This window comes from Mobula birostris, chromosome 14 (genome assembly GCF_030028105.1).
Source record: "Mobula birostris isolate sMobBir1 chromosome 14, sMobBir1.hap1, whole genome shotgun sequence".
Classification (NCBI taxonomy): domain Eukaryota; kingdom Metazoa; phylum Chordata; class Chondrichthyes; order Myliobatiformes; family Myliobatidae; genus Mobula; species Mobula birostris.
In genome coordinates this window covers 43,797,503-43,816,020 of record NC_092383.1, presented here as the reverse complement: position 1 = coordinate 43,816,020, position 18,518 = coordinate 43,797,503, and the positions used below count along the sequence as shown (strand labels likewise).

Genomic DNA, 18,518 nt, shown 5'->3' with positions numbered 1-18,518 from the left:
TTTATGTAGCTGCAATACTATTTCCTAATTATATGCTCTGGTCAATGAAGGCAAGCAAGCCATACACCTTCTTTGACAACTTTTATCTACTTGTGTGGCCAATTTCATTGAGCTATGGACTTGGACCCCAAGATCCCTCTGTATATCAATAATGTTAAGGATCCTGCCATGTAGGGTTAAGGATCCAGTATACATTCTCTCCGCCGCCCCCCCCCGCCCCGCCTTACACTAGTGCTCCCAAAACATAGCACTTCACACTTGTCAGGATTAACTCCATCTGCCATTTCTCCATCCACATTCTTATCTAAATACTGTGATATACTCTGACAGCTTCTACACTGTCCACAACTCCACCAATTATGGTGTCAGCTGCAAACTTACTAACTCACCAATCTATAATTTTCACTCAGGCCATATAATGACATCATGGAGGCCCTAATATGGATCTCTGCGATCACTGGTGATGGAACTTCAGCCAGAATGATTAACATCATTCCCCCACTGCTCTCTGTCTCAACAGACAAGCCAGTTCTGAATGCAGTTTGCTGTGGAGCTCATGCATCTTAATTTCTGGATCAGCCCCTGCCCTGAGGGATGGCATTTAGAATTTAAAAGAAATGATTGTGTTCACTCCCTGGCAAATGTTTTTTCTAAATTGTTCAGCTTCAACAATAGCAAACTATTATCTCAGCTGAAGAGAGAGAGTTTCATATTATTCAATTTAATTTACTGAAAGTCAACACACTAGGGTTTAAGATGGCCATCATGCAAAAATCTCACAGAAAAAGCTATCAAAGTAGCTGGGACTTGAAGTCACATTCATAATGAAGACAATTAATGTGTATGAGAATCAAAAAGTTTGAGAATTAGATAATGTTTTTCCATTGCTGAGCAGTTGCATTTGTTGTACACAAACCTATTGGTGCAATGGTCCACACCTGATTTGTACCAAATTTGAAGTTTTAGTTCAAATATCTTTTTCACAATCAGATCTGAACAGGAAAGACCATTCTAAATTTGGACAGCTGTCAAACATCCAATTGGTACACAGGATCACAGATTCCTGCAGTGTGTAATCCTCATACACCTGAATGTTATAATTCTAGTTTCATCTGATCACCATCCATTCCTCTGGATTACAAAGATTATCACGTGTTTGCTAATAAGATGTTAATAAGATCAGCTAGGATGTTTGACATTTCACTTCACTTTCTCCAAGATAATGGATTACCTTTGACACTGGTAGCTTTTGGGGTTCTGTGGGATGTCCAGACTGAAGATTCTCCCCACCCCACTCTGGTCGCCGCGGAGATCCGAACAAGGTAACTGCTGTCAGATTCTACATCTTCTAGCAGGTGTTCCAATTTGGTTCCTGGAAGCTCCACCAAGTGGACAGCACGCTCTGTGCTTTTTCGATAGTAAATGCGATACGCAATGATACGACCTCTCCTGAATTTTGCTGGAATAGGGAGCCATGAGATCAGGATGTTGGTTGGGCTAAGGCTGGTCAAACTGATTTCTGGAACTCTCAGGGGGACTGAATAAAGAAGAATTGAGAAAGTAAATTATATTTTAAACAGGTGATCACATTTTTCAGTAACTGAAGTGGCAAGAGAAAGCAATTACTTCAACTACAATCACCGATTGACACATCTCAGATAATCGGTAACTATGAACTCCAGTAGCAGAGACATACTATAATCCATTTTCACATAGTACTGGAACTGAACTTTAGATGCAGAATGAAACAGTTATACTTTATTATTCTGCATGTATAACACGCAGCAGAATTTATCTTTACCACAGTGTACTGAATAAAGATAATTTAACATAGCATTTTAAATTAACTTTTTATCTCCTGGATTTATCTCTCAACATTTATTGCTTATTTATTTAATATTATTTTGTTTTACTTTTTGTATTTGCAGTTGGTTGTCTTTTGCACATTGTTTGCCTGTCCATTTTTTCATTGATTCTATTGTGCTTCTTTTCAATTACTCTTGAATGTCCACAAAAAAAAATCCGCAGGGTAGTATACTTACTTTGAACTTTGTTTTCATATTGTACACAGAAGTCACTCAGATATCATGTTGGATACAACTGATGAGATAATTTTTTAAAAAAGCCAGCGAGAGTAACAGAAGGAACAAGTTGCGATTCAGAATAATGTTATTCACTCATTATGTAACGACTAGACAACTGATGCATGCCATAGCTGCTGATCTCAGATATACTATTTTAATTATCCCTGGCGAAAGTGTGATTTGAAGAGGGAACATACATGCATTTAACAGTGAATTACTGTAAATTAGTATCTACACAATTCTGTTATCTCAGATATGAATGGATAAATGAAATTGCAATTATAATAAAAGTATGAATTAGTTAAAAACAATTCTTTACTTGAGTCATCCACATTTCAAGAACGGATGACTCTGGAATGTGTGTTAAATATACTATGCCTCAAAAGCAGAATAAACCAGGGGTACAATTCAAACAGATATCAAATCACCAAGTTTTTCTGGGAGATTAAAAAAAAGACAAGATTTCAGTTTGGCACAGAAGCCAACATCTAACAGCAGGATCTTGGAATAACTTTATATACCATCTTCCAAAGTGTGCTGGGTCACGTGCTCCGACATTCGACTGGCTCCCATAGGCATGTATGCAACAATATAAAATGTGTAGTTGCTGGCTGGTTCTAAATCATCAATAATATAACGAGTTGTATCATTCCCAATAACCACTTGATATTCCTCATTATTTAAACCTGGAGAAAGAACAAAAAAACCCTGTCAATTTGAGAGCCAGGAATAATTAATCTTGGCAACCTATTGTGCCACAATTTCTTCGGTGGGATGCACAAGAATGAAAAATAATATGCAGATCTGCCTAAATAATCTGAAAATTAGTTAGATTTTTCAGTCTTTGATCTAATTTTGCTGCAAATAACACTTTTTCCCCATTGACACAATGATAATGCAATGTTTATTGTTTATTACAGGCTGATCTTCCCACAATCAACTTCATCATTACTTTGCTCTTAAAGCAAGGCAGTGCATTTTAATACAGCCAAAAGCAAAATTATTCCCAATTACATTTTCCCACATTCATGAATAAGCTTGAAAGCCACTTAATTTGTGAAACCCAGGAGCCCTATACACAAGTAGTAATTACTGGCTAATAATGAATTTGAAAAGTCCTGATTTCTGACCTAGAGAACAAAATCCTTGATGGAAAATTAAAGAGTCTTGTTACCCCGCTGAATGCTCCAACAGAACTCATGCTGGGGCTTAACGAAATAACTATAATGGAACACAAAGCAACCATTCGACTGCAAGCTTCCCTCTGTAGCCCACACTCTAATGCCTTCAGAAGACTGATAGTGCTGCCTGAACACACTTCACCATACACTTTAATTATACCTTCTGCATTTCTATACTCTGTTCTATGAACTCATAATAAACACCTTTCCCTTGAGAAGGTAAACCTTCCACCCGATTTTAATCATCTCAACAGACCACATTGTTTGTGCAGAGAAGACTGCTATTCTCTTTTTGTGACCTTTGCCCAGCAACAGAATATTAACAACAGATGGTCATCTTCTCACATTCCAATTAGACATCAGAAACAGGGAATGTCCAACCACAAACAACCCAAAAAAATTGATGACTGTGGATTAACTTTAAAACACACTACTTAAAGTTATGTACAAACAAATGCTTCTTCTTAAATTCTAGTTAGGATGCACTTTGTCAGTTTGCAGCATTAAATTTTAACAAGTGGCATTTTATAGTTATTTAAAAATGTTATACTCTACTGGTTAAAGGAGGAAAACAAGTCAGCTTCAAATTAAAGTCTCACCTTCAGCTTTCATGTAATGAACAGAATATGCAATTACTTTATCAGAATTATACATGGGCCTTTGCCAAGACAAAAGAATCCCTGAGCTTGACACAGTTTCAGCCTGGATATTTCGAGGTGCACTCGGTCTGTCTTCAGACATTACAACAATCAATCGGGCCACTGAAAGAACAGATCCTTGTTCGTTTTCAGCCACACACTGGTAAATGGCATCATCTTCAGGAATGATCTGGTTTATCACCAATTTGCTTAAAAATAAAAATAAGTTGTCTTATTAATAAAGTTAACATGATAAGAAAGCTGGTGCATAATCTGTACAAGGTCTGTCTCTAACAATTTATTTTTGTGAACCTTGGATATTAATACTTATAAAATGTGTACAAGTGATAAGAATGTGTTTGATTTACTATTCCAAAAAAAAGGTTTCTAACCACGAGAACTTCATTCATTCACAAACAATTTCACTGCTAATCTGATTGAATTCAGTTCACGCAACAGTTGTAAATCAAGGCCTTTCAAACTTTTGTCTTTTAGTGCAGGAATTCACCAAGTCAACTGCAATGCCTCACAGTGCGACAGCTTTCCTGCCCAGGACGATAATACTGTACTTGTGAGTTTGTGACAATGATCTACAGGTTACAAAATGTGTTAGATCAGGTTACTGAATGGTTTATCTGTAAAATGCAGATAAGTGGCTCCATCTGAAGTTCTTCAGACTGTCGTTGATTATGTGCTTTGTACCAGAGTCAGGCTTGCATCAGCATGCCTGGCTAACAAAGCCATAAAATAGCTCTTTAATGTGGCAGTTTGATACCATAATTAGGACTAAAAACTCAAGACCCAGGAAGATTTCTTTGTTGGTTATTACTCTGAGATTTGCTACCTTTCTGCAGAACTTCTAAAATCCACACTTGGGAAGTTCTCAAAATCTTGGTTATGATTTGTCAGTGCCACAAGAATCTGTCAATATGAGCTGAACCAGAGCACCGTCCAGGCAGTGCAAACTCTTTTTTTCCAGAATTAAAATCTTTTAAAAAGAGAACTTCACATTTCAATCAACTTTCATTTTCTAAACTGAAAATAAAGGTTCAAGTCAGGGACTGGTACGCAAAGCTTGGCACATACCCCCCAGTCCTACAATGATGCTAGTCAGGTTTTGAAACTTCCACCATTAAACATCATCACACTTTCAAAACACAAAAGAAGGAAGTGCAGACAACCCTTTCATTCTACCTCAAAAGGTATGGCCAACTACACCTCATCAGCAGACATTGAGTGATTGTACCTAGATCCCTCTGATGGCTGTGGCTCTCCACAAAATAACATCCAGCATGTTTACCAAGTAAAATATTCATGACTTGCTGAAATTCCAGACCGTGAGCACAACTATATTTAGTTTTCTTTGCAGTTTTCACAAAGCTAAAGATGAAGTTTTGAATTATTCATTTGTGGATCTATTGAAAAAAAATTGCACTGTACAGGTGGAATATGATTACTGCAAACCAAGCTGAAAAATTCCAGCTGAAGATAACAACATGGCATTGTGTGTTTTTTTTTAAAAGTATCAACATCACTACCAAGCAGAGTCCATGCGGGTCCATCTATGTGTATCAGGTTTAATCTGGTGTCTCTTTCAATTAAACATTTGTGCTCGGGCTGGATGGAACAACCTCATAGGAGGTTGTTGTAGACGTCTGAAGAACATGCCTCAGACAGTTATATTTATCGTGGTGGTCATACTGGGTCTGGCAAATATTACCACCACTCAAGTTTGAGTCAGGGGTTTTAATTTTACATCCCAGGAGTGTTCTAATAGGCAAAGTTGACTGACTGGTTCAACTGGTGCTCACCACGTAGTTTAAACAACTGTTGCCAAAGCAGCCACACCATGGGCAAATATCAGAATTAAAGTGCATTTAACAATAATTTCTCTCTTAATTCCACCAGCAGACAGGAATCAAGGTTTTCAAAGTAAAACTAAAAAGTCAACATTACCTACTATACTGGACTTTGATACGTCCATTGGAGTGAATCCTTTGTCCATTCTTCAGCCAACTAATTTTCGGTGTAGGAATACCTTCTGCCTGACACATGAACCTGGCTGTACCAGCTCGAGGACGGGTGAGACTCTCAGGCCACTCAACAAAGGACGGTGGTGCTGAAAGCAACATGGAAAATATCTCTAGCACCAGATTTTTATTCTGTTCTGAACGAGTGCCACATACCTAACTCAATAGATCAACGCTACACAATGGGGGGGGTGGGGGGAAATCAATGTGGAATAAATCTCTCAAGTATAAAAAATTCAGTAATGGACTGACATGTGAAAATACCAATGCAAGGAAGTAAATTTCTTAAATGAGACAGGACGTCTGAATAGCAAGAAATGCCCATGTGGACAAACATACTGTCACCTGGTCATTACTGTTCACCCAGTATGCTAAACAACACCGGAATGTTAATGCCATCATCCTGTGCCCAAAATAGAGAAGTGTTTCATCTTTCAGTATCAGCAGTCATTTTGCTTCTATTTAACCAAAGAATACGATCAATACAAGTTTAACATGTCTTAATCACTCCCATTTTACACCCAAACAAAACATAAATGGATCAAAAACAAAATGGAACCTGCGAGCAGCTAAAGATTCAACAAAGTACAATGCAATTACACAGGATAGAGCTTTTTTAAGTGCAGGTTTAGTCTCCTTTCTCTCTCCCCCCCTTATCCACTGAAGCTTTTCACTAAAACCAAAAGTAATTCAGTAGCTTGATAAGTTATCATCCCACTGTTCACCAGTCACTTAGACAATGCCTACTGTGTTCATCTACATTCTTTCAAGGATCGCAGTTCTATTTCATTACCTTTTAAAAGCTTTGCCCTTTTTGTAAATAACAGTAAAGAAAATACCATCCCTGTCATCTTAGCTTAGTTGGTTGTACCCTCCTTTCTGAATCTGAGCACATAATCTAGGCCAAAGCATTAATGCATCACACAAGAAGCACATGTAGTAAGCCCATAACACTATCCGAAATGAACAGGAAAGCTCTGCCAGGCCAATATTTCTCCCTCAACCAATCATCCCAACAGAAGACTAATTTGTCATCCTTAATGAAGTTCTGAGTTATTTTAGTGCATTTATCCATAAGATGGTGACTGCATGACAAACTAATTCATAATGTGTAAACAGACATTTCTGAGAGAGGTCCAAGTGCTAAGCTTTTTATTTACTTTAATACATTGGGCGCAACAGTAATGTAGCAGTTAGCATGCTGTTACTGCAGCTCGGGGCGTTCAGAGTTCAATTCCAGCGCTGTTCCCCAAGGATGTGCTCACCGTGGATTGTGTGGGTTTTCCCCGGGTGCTCTAGCTTACTGCCACAGTCCAAAGATGTACTGGGTGGATTGATGCATCATTGCAAATTTGTCCCATTTTTAAGTTAGGGTTAATCAGAGTTATGGGGTGGCTGAGGTGGGCCTACTCCACACACTATTGAAAAATAATGAGCCTACCAGCAATGTCAGAGAACACTATAAATACCCTCAAAATGTACCAACTTGTGTCAATCTTAGCTTAAAATATTTGTTATCTTACCCAACACTGTAAGCATAGCCGTTGCAACAGTGTAATTGCGCGTGCCTGGTGTGGTGGCCCGACACACATATATTCCAGCATGTTGAACCTTCACATCAGATATCATCAGATTCCCATTCCCCAGAACACGTGTATTGAAAACATCAATAGATCTGTGATCTGTTTGGGAAGAGAAGTTTATAAACCAACAAACCATCAAAATTAGAACTTTTATAAGGAGAAGCAAACTCCAGTAACAGTTATGCAGTAATTAATAACTACATTTATGTTTATCAGTATTAAAAAAGCAGGAAATATAATACATCTCTAATAGAAGTACTTTGCTGAGCGTTTAATATCACTGCGTTCTACATATTGGTTTGCGGTTACATGGTTTTTCCTCGAAAGTCACAATATTTTAAACTAGTTTAACCATTGCTGTGTAATTTCTAAATACCGATAGAGGGAGGGAGGAAATGGGAACTCACCTAAACGACTCCAGGAAACAAGAGGTTTAGGGGAACCAATGGCAACACACTCCAGCATAGCAGTCTGATGCACAGGCACGGTGATATTTTGGGGGCCTGCAATTATCACTGGCTTTTGCAATGTCTTTGGTTCCCATGCTGTCAATAACAAATCATTTAAAAATCATTAATAAATAGCAATGACTTCCATTAAGGAATCCTTTAAAAAAGTAAAGAACCAGAAAAATCAAAAGAGCATAATAAATTGGTGTAAGTTTTCCAGTTAGAGAAAAATAGGAACTTTACATGAAAGTTGGTAAATTCCATGAAGATCCCCACCAAAAAAGTGAAAAAACATTATATTGAAATGAAGCTAATGTTATGACAACCTAAGAAACCCCATATGTTCAAAAAAAAGTATCTATGTGCAGCTAGCAACAGGTAATATCATCACATTTCAAGTACTGACTGCACTCTGTTGCCAAACAGATTATAGCTATGAAAAACCTACGACTTCTGTAGTGTAAGGAACACCCCTGCGAAGAATCTCTGTTACTCTCTTGCAAACCAAAGGGGGCCAACTCCATCCTAATCATTAAATACCACAATAGTTCAAAGTAACTTTATTTTCAAAGTACATATAATGTCACCATATACACCCTTGAGATTCATCTTCATGCAAACATTCACAGTAAATACAATAAACACAATAGAATCAATAAAGACTGCACCCAACAGGATGGACAAACAACAGTCTGAAAATAACAACAAACTATGCAAGATGAAATGAAAAAAGATTTAATAAGTAAATAGGCAATAAATATTGAGAACATGAGATGAAGAGTCCTTAAAGGGAGTCCATGGGCTGTGGGAACAGTTCAGTGTTCGGGTGAATGAAGTTATCCCCTCTGGTTGAGCAGCCTGATGGTTGAGGGGTAATAATTGTTCCTGAATCTGGTGGCTCCTGTATCTCTTCTTTCTGATTGCAGCAGCAAGAGACCACGGCCCAGATGGTAGGGGTCCTTGATGATGAATGCTGTTTTCCTTCGACAGCTCTCCATGTAGGTGTGTCCAATGGTGCGGAGGACTATACCCATGATGGACTTGGCTGTATCCACTACTTTTTGTAGGCATTTCGGTTCTAGGGCGTTGGTGTTTCCATACCAGGCTGTGATGCAACCAGTCAATATACTCTCCACCACACATCTATAGAAATCTGACAAAGTTTTAGATGTCATGCCAAGCAAATATCTAAGAAGGTAGAAGCATTGCCGTGCTTTCTTTGCAATGGCACTTAAGTGGTGGACCCAAGACAGGTCCTCCGAAATAATAACGCGAGATATTTAAAGTTGCTGACCCTTCCACCTCTGATGAGGAGGACTGGCTCAGACCTCCAGTTTCCTTCTCCTGAAGTCAATACTCAGCTCCTTAGTCTTCCTGACATTGTGTGAGGTTATTGTTGTGACACTGTTCAGCCAGATTTTCAATCTCCCTCCTATATGCTGATTTTTCACCACCTTTGATTCAGCTGATGGCAGCTGCGTCATCACTGAAGCTATGTTTAGCCTCACAGTTTAAGTATGAAGTGAGTAGACATTAAGTGTGCCAGGGGCTAAGTACATAGCTTTGTGGTGCACTTGAGCGATCCTCCAAGAGGATCATAACCTTGTCGTGTGCCTCAATGACCCAGACAGCTACATTGACTGGAGTAACAGCTTTATGCTCTGGCTCTTGGTAAGGTCACCCATGCTACACAGGTCAAAGGGTGGAGGCCAAAATGAGAGTGGTCCACCGATCCTGCAGGTTTGGGGGTTCAGCTCAGGGCTAACCGATTTGTAAAACAAAATAGTTATGGAAATAACAATGAAGAATCCTTCTATATCTAAGTGCAACACCATTCCTGAGTCTCCACCCGGGACTTGCATGACTGACTGTAGTGAAAACCAGGAGGAAGCCAGTGACCTGATGAAGGAAGCTCTGAACAGAGATGGAGGGCCTTCATTACTGCCCTAAATGCTAATGGGTAGTAAGCATCTGAGCTGATGGAGATTGTGGAGATGATGTTGCCAATCCAAACTGACTGGAATCTGCAAGAGGAAATAGAGGATCCAGTTGCACAAGGAGGTATTGGGGACAAGAACTTGAAGCTTATTGATTACTTGTGAGGGTATGATAGTGTGGACTGCTGAGCTGTAATCAATGAAGAGCATTCTGATGTATGCATCTTTACAGTCCAGATGCTCCAGGGTTGAGTGAAGAGCCAATGAAAACGGCATCTGCTGTGGACTTGTTGTGATGGTAGGCAAATTGGAGCAGATCCAAGTTGCTTCTCAGACAGAAGTTGACATGCTTCAGCGTCAACCTGCCAAAACACTTCATCACAGTGGATGCAAATTTGAATGGACGACAGTCATCGAGGCAGGATACCACTGGTATAATTGAAGTGAACTTAGGCAGGTGGGTATCTCAGACTGCAGAAGCGAAAGGCTAAAGAGATCAGTGAACACTCCAGCCAGTTGAGCAGCACAGGTCTTTAGTGCTCAGCCAGGTCTACCTCACCTGGGCTGGATGTTTTCCTTGGGTTCACCCTCCTGAAGGATGCCCCCACATCAGCCTGAAATCACAAGGTCACTGGGGAGTTCATGAAAGTACCTCCAGTCGAAGCCAGCATAAAAGACATTGAGCTCGCCTGGAGCAAAGCCTTGTTGTCAGCCACTTTGTTTAGTTTCACTTCATAGGAAGTGGTGGCACTCAAGCCCTGCCACAGCTGTTCAACAACCTTCAGCGATTCTTTATACTTCATACTTTATTGTCGCTAAACAATTGATACTAGAACGTACAAACATCACAGCGATATCTCATTCTGCGCTTCCCGCTCCCTGGATTACAAATATTAAATATTAAAAATATTAAAATAGTAAAAATTAGTAAATATAAAAAATTAAATATAGACCATAAATAGAAAATAGAAAAATGGAAAGTAAGGCAGTGCAAAAAAACTAAGAGGCAGGTCCAGATATTTAGAGGGTACGGCCCAGATCCGGGTCAGGATCCAAATCTGGTTCAGAATTATCACCTCGCATGAGAACTGAATGCCACTACTCTAGTTATCGGCCAGTTGTGGATCTCATGGCTTATCCAGGACTCTGGTTAAAGAAGGCTTTGAATGACACCAGTACTTTAGGTCACCGGCATCTTCCTGCCCAAAGATCATCCAACACACAATTACACCAATGTACCCCATTAACCGGTACTTCTTTGGAATGTGGGAGGAAACAGGGGCACCCAGAGGATACCCACACAGTCATGGGGAGAACATACAAACCTTTTACAGCCAGCAGTTGAAGTCAAACCCAGGCCCCAGTCGCCAGCAGAGTAACAGCATCCCGGACCCCAAGTGCCAGCAGAGTAACAGCATCCCGGACCCCAGGTGCCAGCAGAGTAACAGCATCCCGGACCCCAAGTGCCAGCAGAGTAACAGCATCCCGGACCCCAGGTGCCAGCGCAGTAACAGCATCCCGGACCCCAGGTGTCAGCAGAGTAACAGCATCCCGGACCCCAGGTGTCAGCAGAGTAACAGCATCCCGGACCCCAGGTGCCAGCGCAGTAACAGCATCCCGGACCCCAGGTGCCAGCAGAGTAACAGCATCCCGGACCCCAGGTGCCAGCGCAGTAACAGCATCCCGGACCCCAGGTGCCAGCGCAGTAACAGCATCCCGCACCCCAGGTGCCAGCGCAGTAACAGCATCCCGGACCCCAGGTGCCAGCGCAGTAACAGCATCCCGGACCCCAGGTGCCAGCGCAGTAACAGCATCCCGGACCCCAGGTGCCAGCGCAGTAACAGCATCCCGGACCCCAGGTGCCAGCAGAGTAACAGCATCCCGGACCCCAGGTGCCAGCAGAGTAACAGCATCCCGGACCCCAGGTGCCAGCAGAGTAACAGCATCCCGAACCCCAGGTGCCAGCGCAGTAACAGCATCCCGGACCCCAGGTGCCAGCAGAGTAACAGCATCCCGGACCCCAGGTGCCAGAAGAGTAACAGTGTTGCGCTAACCATTATGCTACCATGCTGCCCTAATCAAAACAACTTAAATTTCTTTTGCTCCAGGAAGTTAAAGAAATGCTGATAAGCCCAACTACCTCACATGCACACTTTCATAGTTTAACTAGTGGTTGGCACATTTTTGGTGCCAGTGTAAGCACATAGTTCCCGAGGAGACACTGGTTTAGGGAGAGGGAGACAGACAGATTTAAAGTGAGCCGGGGTAGTTGGCATATTTTGCACACCACAGTTCCTGAGGGGACATTGGATTGTGCATAACCAGGCACTTAACAAGGTTGAACAAGAAGTAGTTAGGTTGAACTGCAGTGGCCATTGTGTGAGTGGACCAGCGTTAGAGTAAGAAGTGGAGGCTTTGGCTGATTGAGGCTTTAGCGAGGAGAGGTGCAGGCAGATTTTTTTCCCCCATTATATATTATTTATTTTTTTTTTTGCACATTTAGAGCAGTGGGGATGCCAGGCAGGAAAGTGGAATGCTCCTCTTATGGGATATGGGAAGGCAGGAAGATGACTACACCTGCAAGAAGTGCATCCAGCTGCAGCTTCTAACAATCCATGTTGAGTTGCAGCTGGAAATGGATGAACTCTGGACTATTCTGGGCTGAGAGGTTGATAGAGGGAGATAGTTATACCCAAAGTACAGGTCACAGGCAACTGAATTACCATCACAAGGGGGAAGCACGATAGGCAGCCAGTGCAGAGTATCCCGATGGCCGTTCCCTCTCAACAATGGGTAGACTGCTTTGGATGCTGTTTGGGAAGGAATGACCTAGCAGTGGAAAGCCACAGTGGACAGGAGTCTGGTTCCATGGCTCAGCAGCAAAGTGGGGGAAGGGGGGGGGGGGAGAGAGAAGAGGCACGCTGTGGTGATTGGGGATTCATTGCTTAAGGGAACATAAAGGAGGTTCTGTGGGCAAGAACAAGATTCTGGATAGTATGTTATCTCCCAGGTGTAAAGATAGGATCATAAAGAAAACTTTTGGGACACTGGCCTATAAAAAAACAAAGTATTGAGGACAGGAGCTGGGATGTTATGTTGAAATTGTGTAAGACATTGGTGAAGCAGTTTTGGTCACCTACCTACAAGAAAGATGCAAATAAGATTGAAAAAGTGCAGAGAAAATTTACAAGGATGTTGCCAGGACTTGAGGACATGAGTTATATGGAAAGGTTGAATAGGTTCGGACTGTATTCCCTAGAACATAGCAGATGAGAGGAGATTTGGTAAATGTATACAAAATAATGAGGGATAGAGATAGGGTAAATGCAAGCAGGCTTTTCTCACTGTGGTTGGGTGGGACTACAGCATGGGTTAAGGGCGAAAGATGACATGTTAAAAGGGACAGGAGGGGAACTTCTTTACTTAGAAGTGGTGAGTGTGTGGAATGAGCTGCCGGCACAAATGGTAGATACAGGTTTGATATCAACAGTTAAGAGAAATTTGGATTGGTACGTGAAGGGGAGGGGTACGGAGGGCTTTGGTCCAGGTGCAGGCCGATAGGCCAAGGCAGATTCATAGCTTGACATGAACTCAATGGTCTGAAGGGCCCGTTTCTCTGCTGTAGTGTTCTATGACTTTGGACCTATCTATTGAATCAATTCTAGGCAGAGAATGCATGGGCAGACTTTCAGATTGAATGCATCTTCAGCTCTAAAGTTTAATGGGAGCCTAACTGAACCATCACTGGAAATTGTCCAGGAAGACAGACACCCCAATTGCTTACCTGTAACAACAGTTAAACTGGCTTCTGCACTCCTGCGTCTGTTTGCAATGTTGGTGGCAACACAACGATACAGTCCAGCATGTTGTCTCTCAACACCATAGATCTGAAGGATTCCTGTCGGTAGAGCAGTTATCCTGAGGAGGAAAAGAATTTTGTCTTCTAATAAAAACCAGCTGAATTTGTAGACTTACACAACATCGTGATACATTGCAACCTTCAGGGCATCACAACAAATTCAAACAAAAAAAATCAATGAATAAAAACGTTGGAGCATTAATACAAGTAACCACGAGGAATTCTGCAGATGCTGGAAATTCAAGCAACACACATCAAAGTTGCTGGTGAACGCAGCAGGCCAGGCAGCATCTCTAGGAAGAGGTATAGTCGACGTTTAGGGCCGAGACCCTTCGTCAGGACTAAATGAAGGAAGAGCTAGTAAGAGATTTGAAAGTGGGAGGGGGAGGGGGAGATCCAAAATGATAGGAGAAGACATGAGGGGTTGGGATGGAGCCAAGAGCTGGACAGGTGATTGGCAAAAGGGATATGACAGGATCATGGGACAGGAGGCCCAGGGAGAAGGAAAAGGGGGAGGGGGAGGGGGGGAGAAAACCCAGAGGATGGGCAAGGGGTATAGTCGGGGGGGGGGGGAGGGGAAGAGAGGAGGAGAGAGAGAGAGAAGATGAAGAAGAAGAAGAGAGGACAAGGGGGGGGAGGGGGAGGGGGAGGGGGAGGGGGAGGGGGAGGGGGAGGGGGAGGGGGAGGGGAGGGGGAGGGGGAGGGGGAGGGGGAGGGGAGGGGGAGGGGGAGGGAGAGGGAGAGGGGGAGGGAGAGGGGGAGGGGGAGGGAGAGGGAGAGGGAGAGGGAGAGGGAGAGGGAGAGGTGAGGGAGAGGGAGAGGGAGAGGGAGAGGGAGAGGGAGAGGGAGAGGGAGAGGGAGAGGGAGAGGGAGAGGGAGAGGGAGAGGGAGAGGGAGAGGGAGAGGGAGAGGGAGAGGGAGAGGGAGAGGGAGAGGGAGAGGGAGAGGGAGAGAATGAGAATGAATGTGTGTATATAAATAAATAACGGATGGGGTACGGGGGGAGGTGGGGAATTAGCAGAAGTTAGAGAAGTCAATGTTCATGTCATCAGGTTGGAGGCTACCCAGACGGAATATAAGGTGTTGTTCCTCCAACCTGAGTGTGGCGTCATCTTTACAGTAGAGGAGGCCGTGGATAGACATGTCAGAATGGGAATGGGATGCGGAATTAAAATGTGTGGCCACTGGGAGATCCTGCTTTCTCTGGTGGACAGAGCGTAGGTGTTCAGCAAAATGATCTCCCAGTCTGCGCCGGGTCTCGGCAAAACGATCTCCCAGTCTGCGTCGGGTAGCAAAACCATCTCCCAGTCTGCGTCGGGTAGCAAAAACGATTTGGCCTTCTATATATTGGCTGATATACTGTGTCTGGTGCTCCCGATGTGGCCTCCTATATATTGGCGAGTCCCGACGCAGACTGGGAGATAGTTTCACTGAACATCTACGCTCTGTCCACCAGAGAAAGCAGGATCTCCCAGTGGCCACACATTTTAATTCCACATCCCATTCCGATTATGTCTATCCACGGTCTCCTCCACTGTAAAGATGAAGCCACACTCAGGTTGGAGAAACAACACCTTATATTCCGTCTGGGTAGCCTCCAACCTGATGGCATGAACATTAACTTCTCTAACTTCTGCTAATGCTCCACCTCCCCCTTGTACCCCATCCGTTATTTATTTTTATACACACACACACACACATTCTTTCTCTCTCTCTCCTTTTTTTCCCTCTGTCCCTCTGACTATTCCCCTTGCCCATCCTCTGGGTTTCCCCCCCCCTCTCCCTTTTCCTTCTTCCTGGGCCTCCTGTCCCATGATCTTCTCATATCCCTTTTGCCAATCACCTGTCCAGCTCTTGGCTCCATCCCTCCCCCTCCTGTCTTCTCCTATCATTTTGGATCTCCCCCTTCCCCCTCCCACTTTCAAATCTCTTACTAGCTCTTCCTTCAGTTAGTCCTGACGAAGGGTCTGGGCCCGAAACGTCGACCGTACTTCTTCCTAGAGATGCTGCCTGGCCTGCTGCGTTCACCAGCAACTTTGATGTGTGTTGCTTAATACAAGTAACATTCAATAGTCCAGAAAATTAGTTAGCCCAACATCATAAGGTAATGAGATTACTGAAGTTTTATAGAATAAAACAGCATTCTAACTAGGCAGAGTTTTGTTTTTACAAGTGTCCCTCTTGTATATAATACCTGTCAGTAGCTAGGGGCAGTGCTGTCCGGTTGAATTCCCAGGTGATGATTGGTGGAGGATTTGCATGTATCTTGCAGATAAATCGTGCTACTTCCCCTTCTCTTACCACTGTGTGAACTGGCTGGACCTCAAATGGAGACATACCTGAAGTGAAAGGAACAAAATTAGATTTAGAAATTTAGAAACAAGAGAATATCTGCAGATGCTGGAAATCTGAGCAACACACACAAAATGCTGGAAGGACTCAGCAGGCCAGGCAGCACCTATGGAAAAAGGTACAGTCAACGTTTTGGGCCGAAACCCTTTGGCAGGATTGGAGAAAAAGGGCTGAGGAGTAGATTTTGCTCAGCACTTTGTGTGTGTTGTTTAGAAATTTTGCTTAGTTATTAGGACACAACTAGAAATAACCCTTGGGTGAAAAATGTCTCCAAATATTGAAGGAGAAGCTACTGACATGCTTTCTACAAATGATTAAGGCTAACACTGCTAAAACAGATCAAATTACATTGCAAACTAAAAGTTGAATTTGAGACGTTTCAGTTGTATTTCAACAGCACAGACACAGGCTCTCCAGCCCAACTGGTCCATGCTGACCAAGACACCCATAAAGATAGCCCTACTTGCCTGTGTTTGGCCCATCTCCCCAAACCTTTCTTATCTGTAACCCTACCTGTTTTTTTTTAATTGTAGCTGTATTAAACACTTCCTCTGGCAGCTACATACTCTTCTGTAAAGAAAAAGTTGCCCCTCAAGTTCCTATTTAATCTTTCCCCTCTTTTTCTTGATTCCCCCACCCTGGGAAAGAGACTGAGTGTGTTCATCTTATCTACAGCCTTCATGATTTCATACACTTTGATACAATCACCTCTCAGTCTCCAACACTCCAATTCTAGCCTGTACAACCTCTCCCTAGAAACTCAGCTCCTTGAGTCTAGCCAACATCCACGTAAATTTTTTTGCACTCCTTTTTAAGTAAAACACTCTTGTCCCCTCCCTTCAACTCTGAAACTAGGTTTACAGCTGGTTACATGGTTAAGCTAATCAAAGCAAGTGTTTAAGGTGAATTATTCTTTTAAAATAAAGGGAGAACTGGGAAGCGTTTCCAAAAACAGTTAAAAAACCAAGAGGATTCCTTTCCGAAATGCTGTGATACCCAAGAATTTGTTTTAAACAAATGATTTGCTCAAAGATTCCTGCAGAGAGACAGGCCTCCCATTAGTTGAGACTACCATGGATGTTGCATCCCAATTGTCTATGTATTCCTGAGGAACACTATATGAATTAAGTTAATTATTCTATTAAATTTAAATTTCAAGCTTAAACACCAAATTATGCATTGATACACAACTGCTCTATGAAAGGCACCCATGCCACTCCCCACCACCCCCACTCCAAGTCAGAATAAATTCCCAATCTGTGAGCTTTCATCAATAACACCACTCTGAAGCCAGGACATGTAACATTTGTCTACCACTCTAATTATAGATGTTTTGTAGAACAACAAACAATAGTGCTGTAAGATGATCCACCACTATAACCAAATGGATGTAAAGTATGTTTCTCTGAATGACTTAAGGATGCTGGACAGCTGTGGTGGGGCTTGAATGCCATCATCTCTTACAAAGAGAAATCAGGTGACACAGGTGCCAACAAGGCTCTGCTCCCAGATGAGCTCAATGCATTCTATGCTCCCTGTGACCGTCACAGCATGGAGGAAACTTCATGAACTCCCACAGAGCTCAATAACCCTGAGACTTCAATCTTTGAGGCCGACATGAAAGTATCCTTCAAGATGGTGAAGCCCGTAAAGCATCTGGCCCAGATGGGGTACGTGGCAGAGTACCAAAGACTTGTGCTGATTGGCTGGCTGGTGTGTTCACCAATATCTTTAACCACTCACTTCGGTAGTCTGAGGTACCCACTTGCTTCAAGCAGGATTCAATTATACCAGTGCCCAAGAACGTGGTAACTTTCCTCAATGACCATCACCCAGTAACACTGTGATGAAGTGCTATGAGAGATTGGTGATCAACTCCTAGTCATAGTCATACTTTACTGATGCTGGGGGAAACTGGTTTTCGTTACAGTTGCACATAAATAATTAAATAGTAATAAAACCATAAATAATTAAATAGTACTATGTAAATTATGCCAGGAAATAAGTCCAGGACCAGCCTATTGGCTCAGAGTGTCTGACCCTCCAAGGGAGGAGTTGTAAGTTTGATGGCAACAGGCAGGAATGACTTCCTATGATGCTCTGTGCTGCATCTCGGTGGAATGAGTCTCTGGCTGAATGTACTCCTGTGCCCACCCAGTACATTATGTAGCAGATGGGAGACATTGTCCAAGATGGCATGCAACTTGGACAGCATCCTCTTTTCAGACACCACCGTCAGAGAGTCCAGTTCCATCCCCACATCACTGGCCTTACGAATGAGTTTGTTGATTCTGTCTGCTACCCTCAGCCTGCTGCCCCAGCACACAACAGCAAACATGATCGCACTGGCCACCACAGACTCGTAGAACATCCTCAGCATCATCCAACAGATGTTAAAGGACCTC

General features: G+C 42.7%; 1 protein-coding gene across 1 annotated transcript in view; it reads right to left on the bottom strand.

Moving 5' to 3' along the window:
- Nucleotides 1-18,518, bottom strand: part of LOC140209487 (protogenin-like) — a 159,102-nt gene that overhangs the window by 72,462 nt on the left and 68,122 nt on the right. The window contains exons 3-10 of the mRNA XM_072277734.1: nucleotides 15,956-16,100; nucleotides 13,687-13,820; nucleotides 7,924-8,061; nucleotides 7,457-7,615; nucleotides 5,860-6,022; nucleotides 3,865-4,112; nucleotides 2,606-2,770; nucleotides 1,232-1,537 (exon numbers count right to left, since the gene is read on the bottom strand). Coding sequence (XP_072133835.1) covers nucleotides 1,232-1,537; nucleotides 2,606-2,770; nucleotides 3,865-4,112; nucleotides 5,860-6,022; nucleotides 7,457-7,615; nucleotides 7,924-8,061; nucleotides 13,687-13,820; nucleotides 15,956-16,100 — 1,458 coding nt within the window. The remainder of the gene's footprint in view (nucleotides 1-1,231; nucleotides 1,538-2,605; nucleotides 2,771-3,864; nucleotides 4,113-5,859; nucleotides 6,023-7,456; nucleotides 7,616-7,923; nucleotides 8,062-13,686; nucleotides 13,821-15,955; nucleotides 16,101-18,518) is intronic.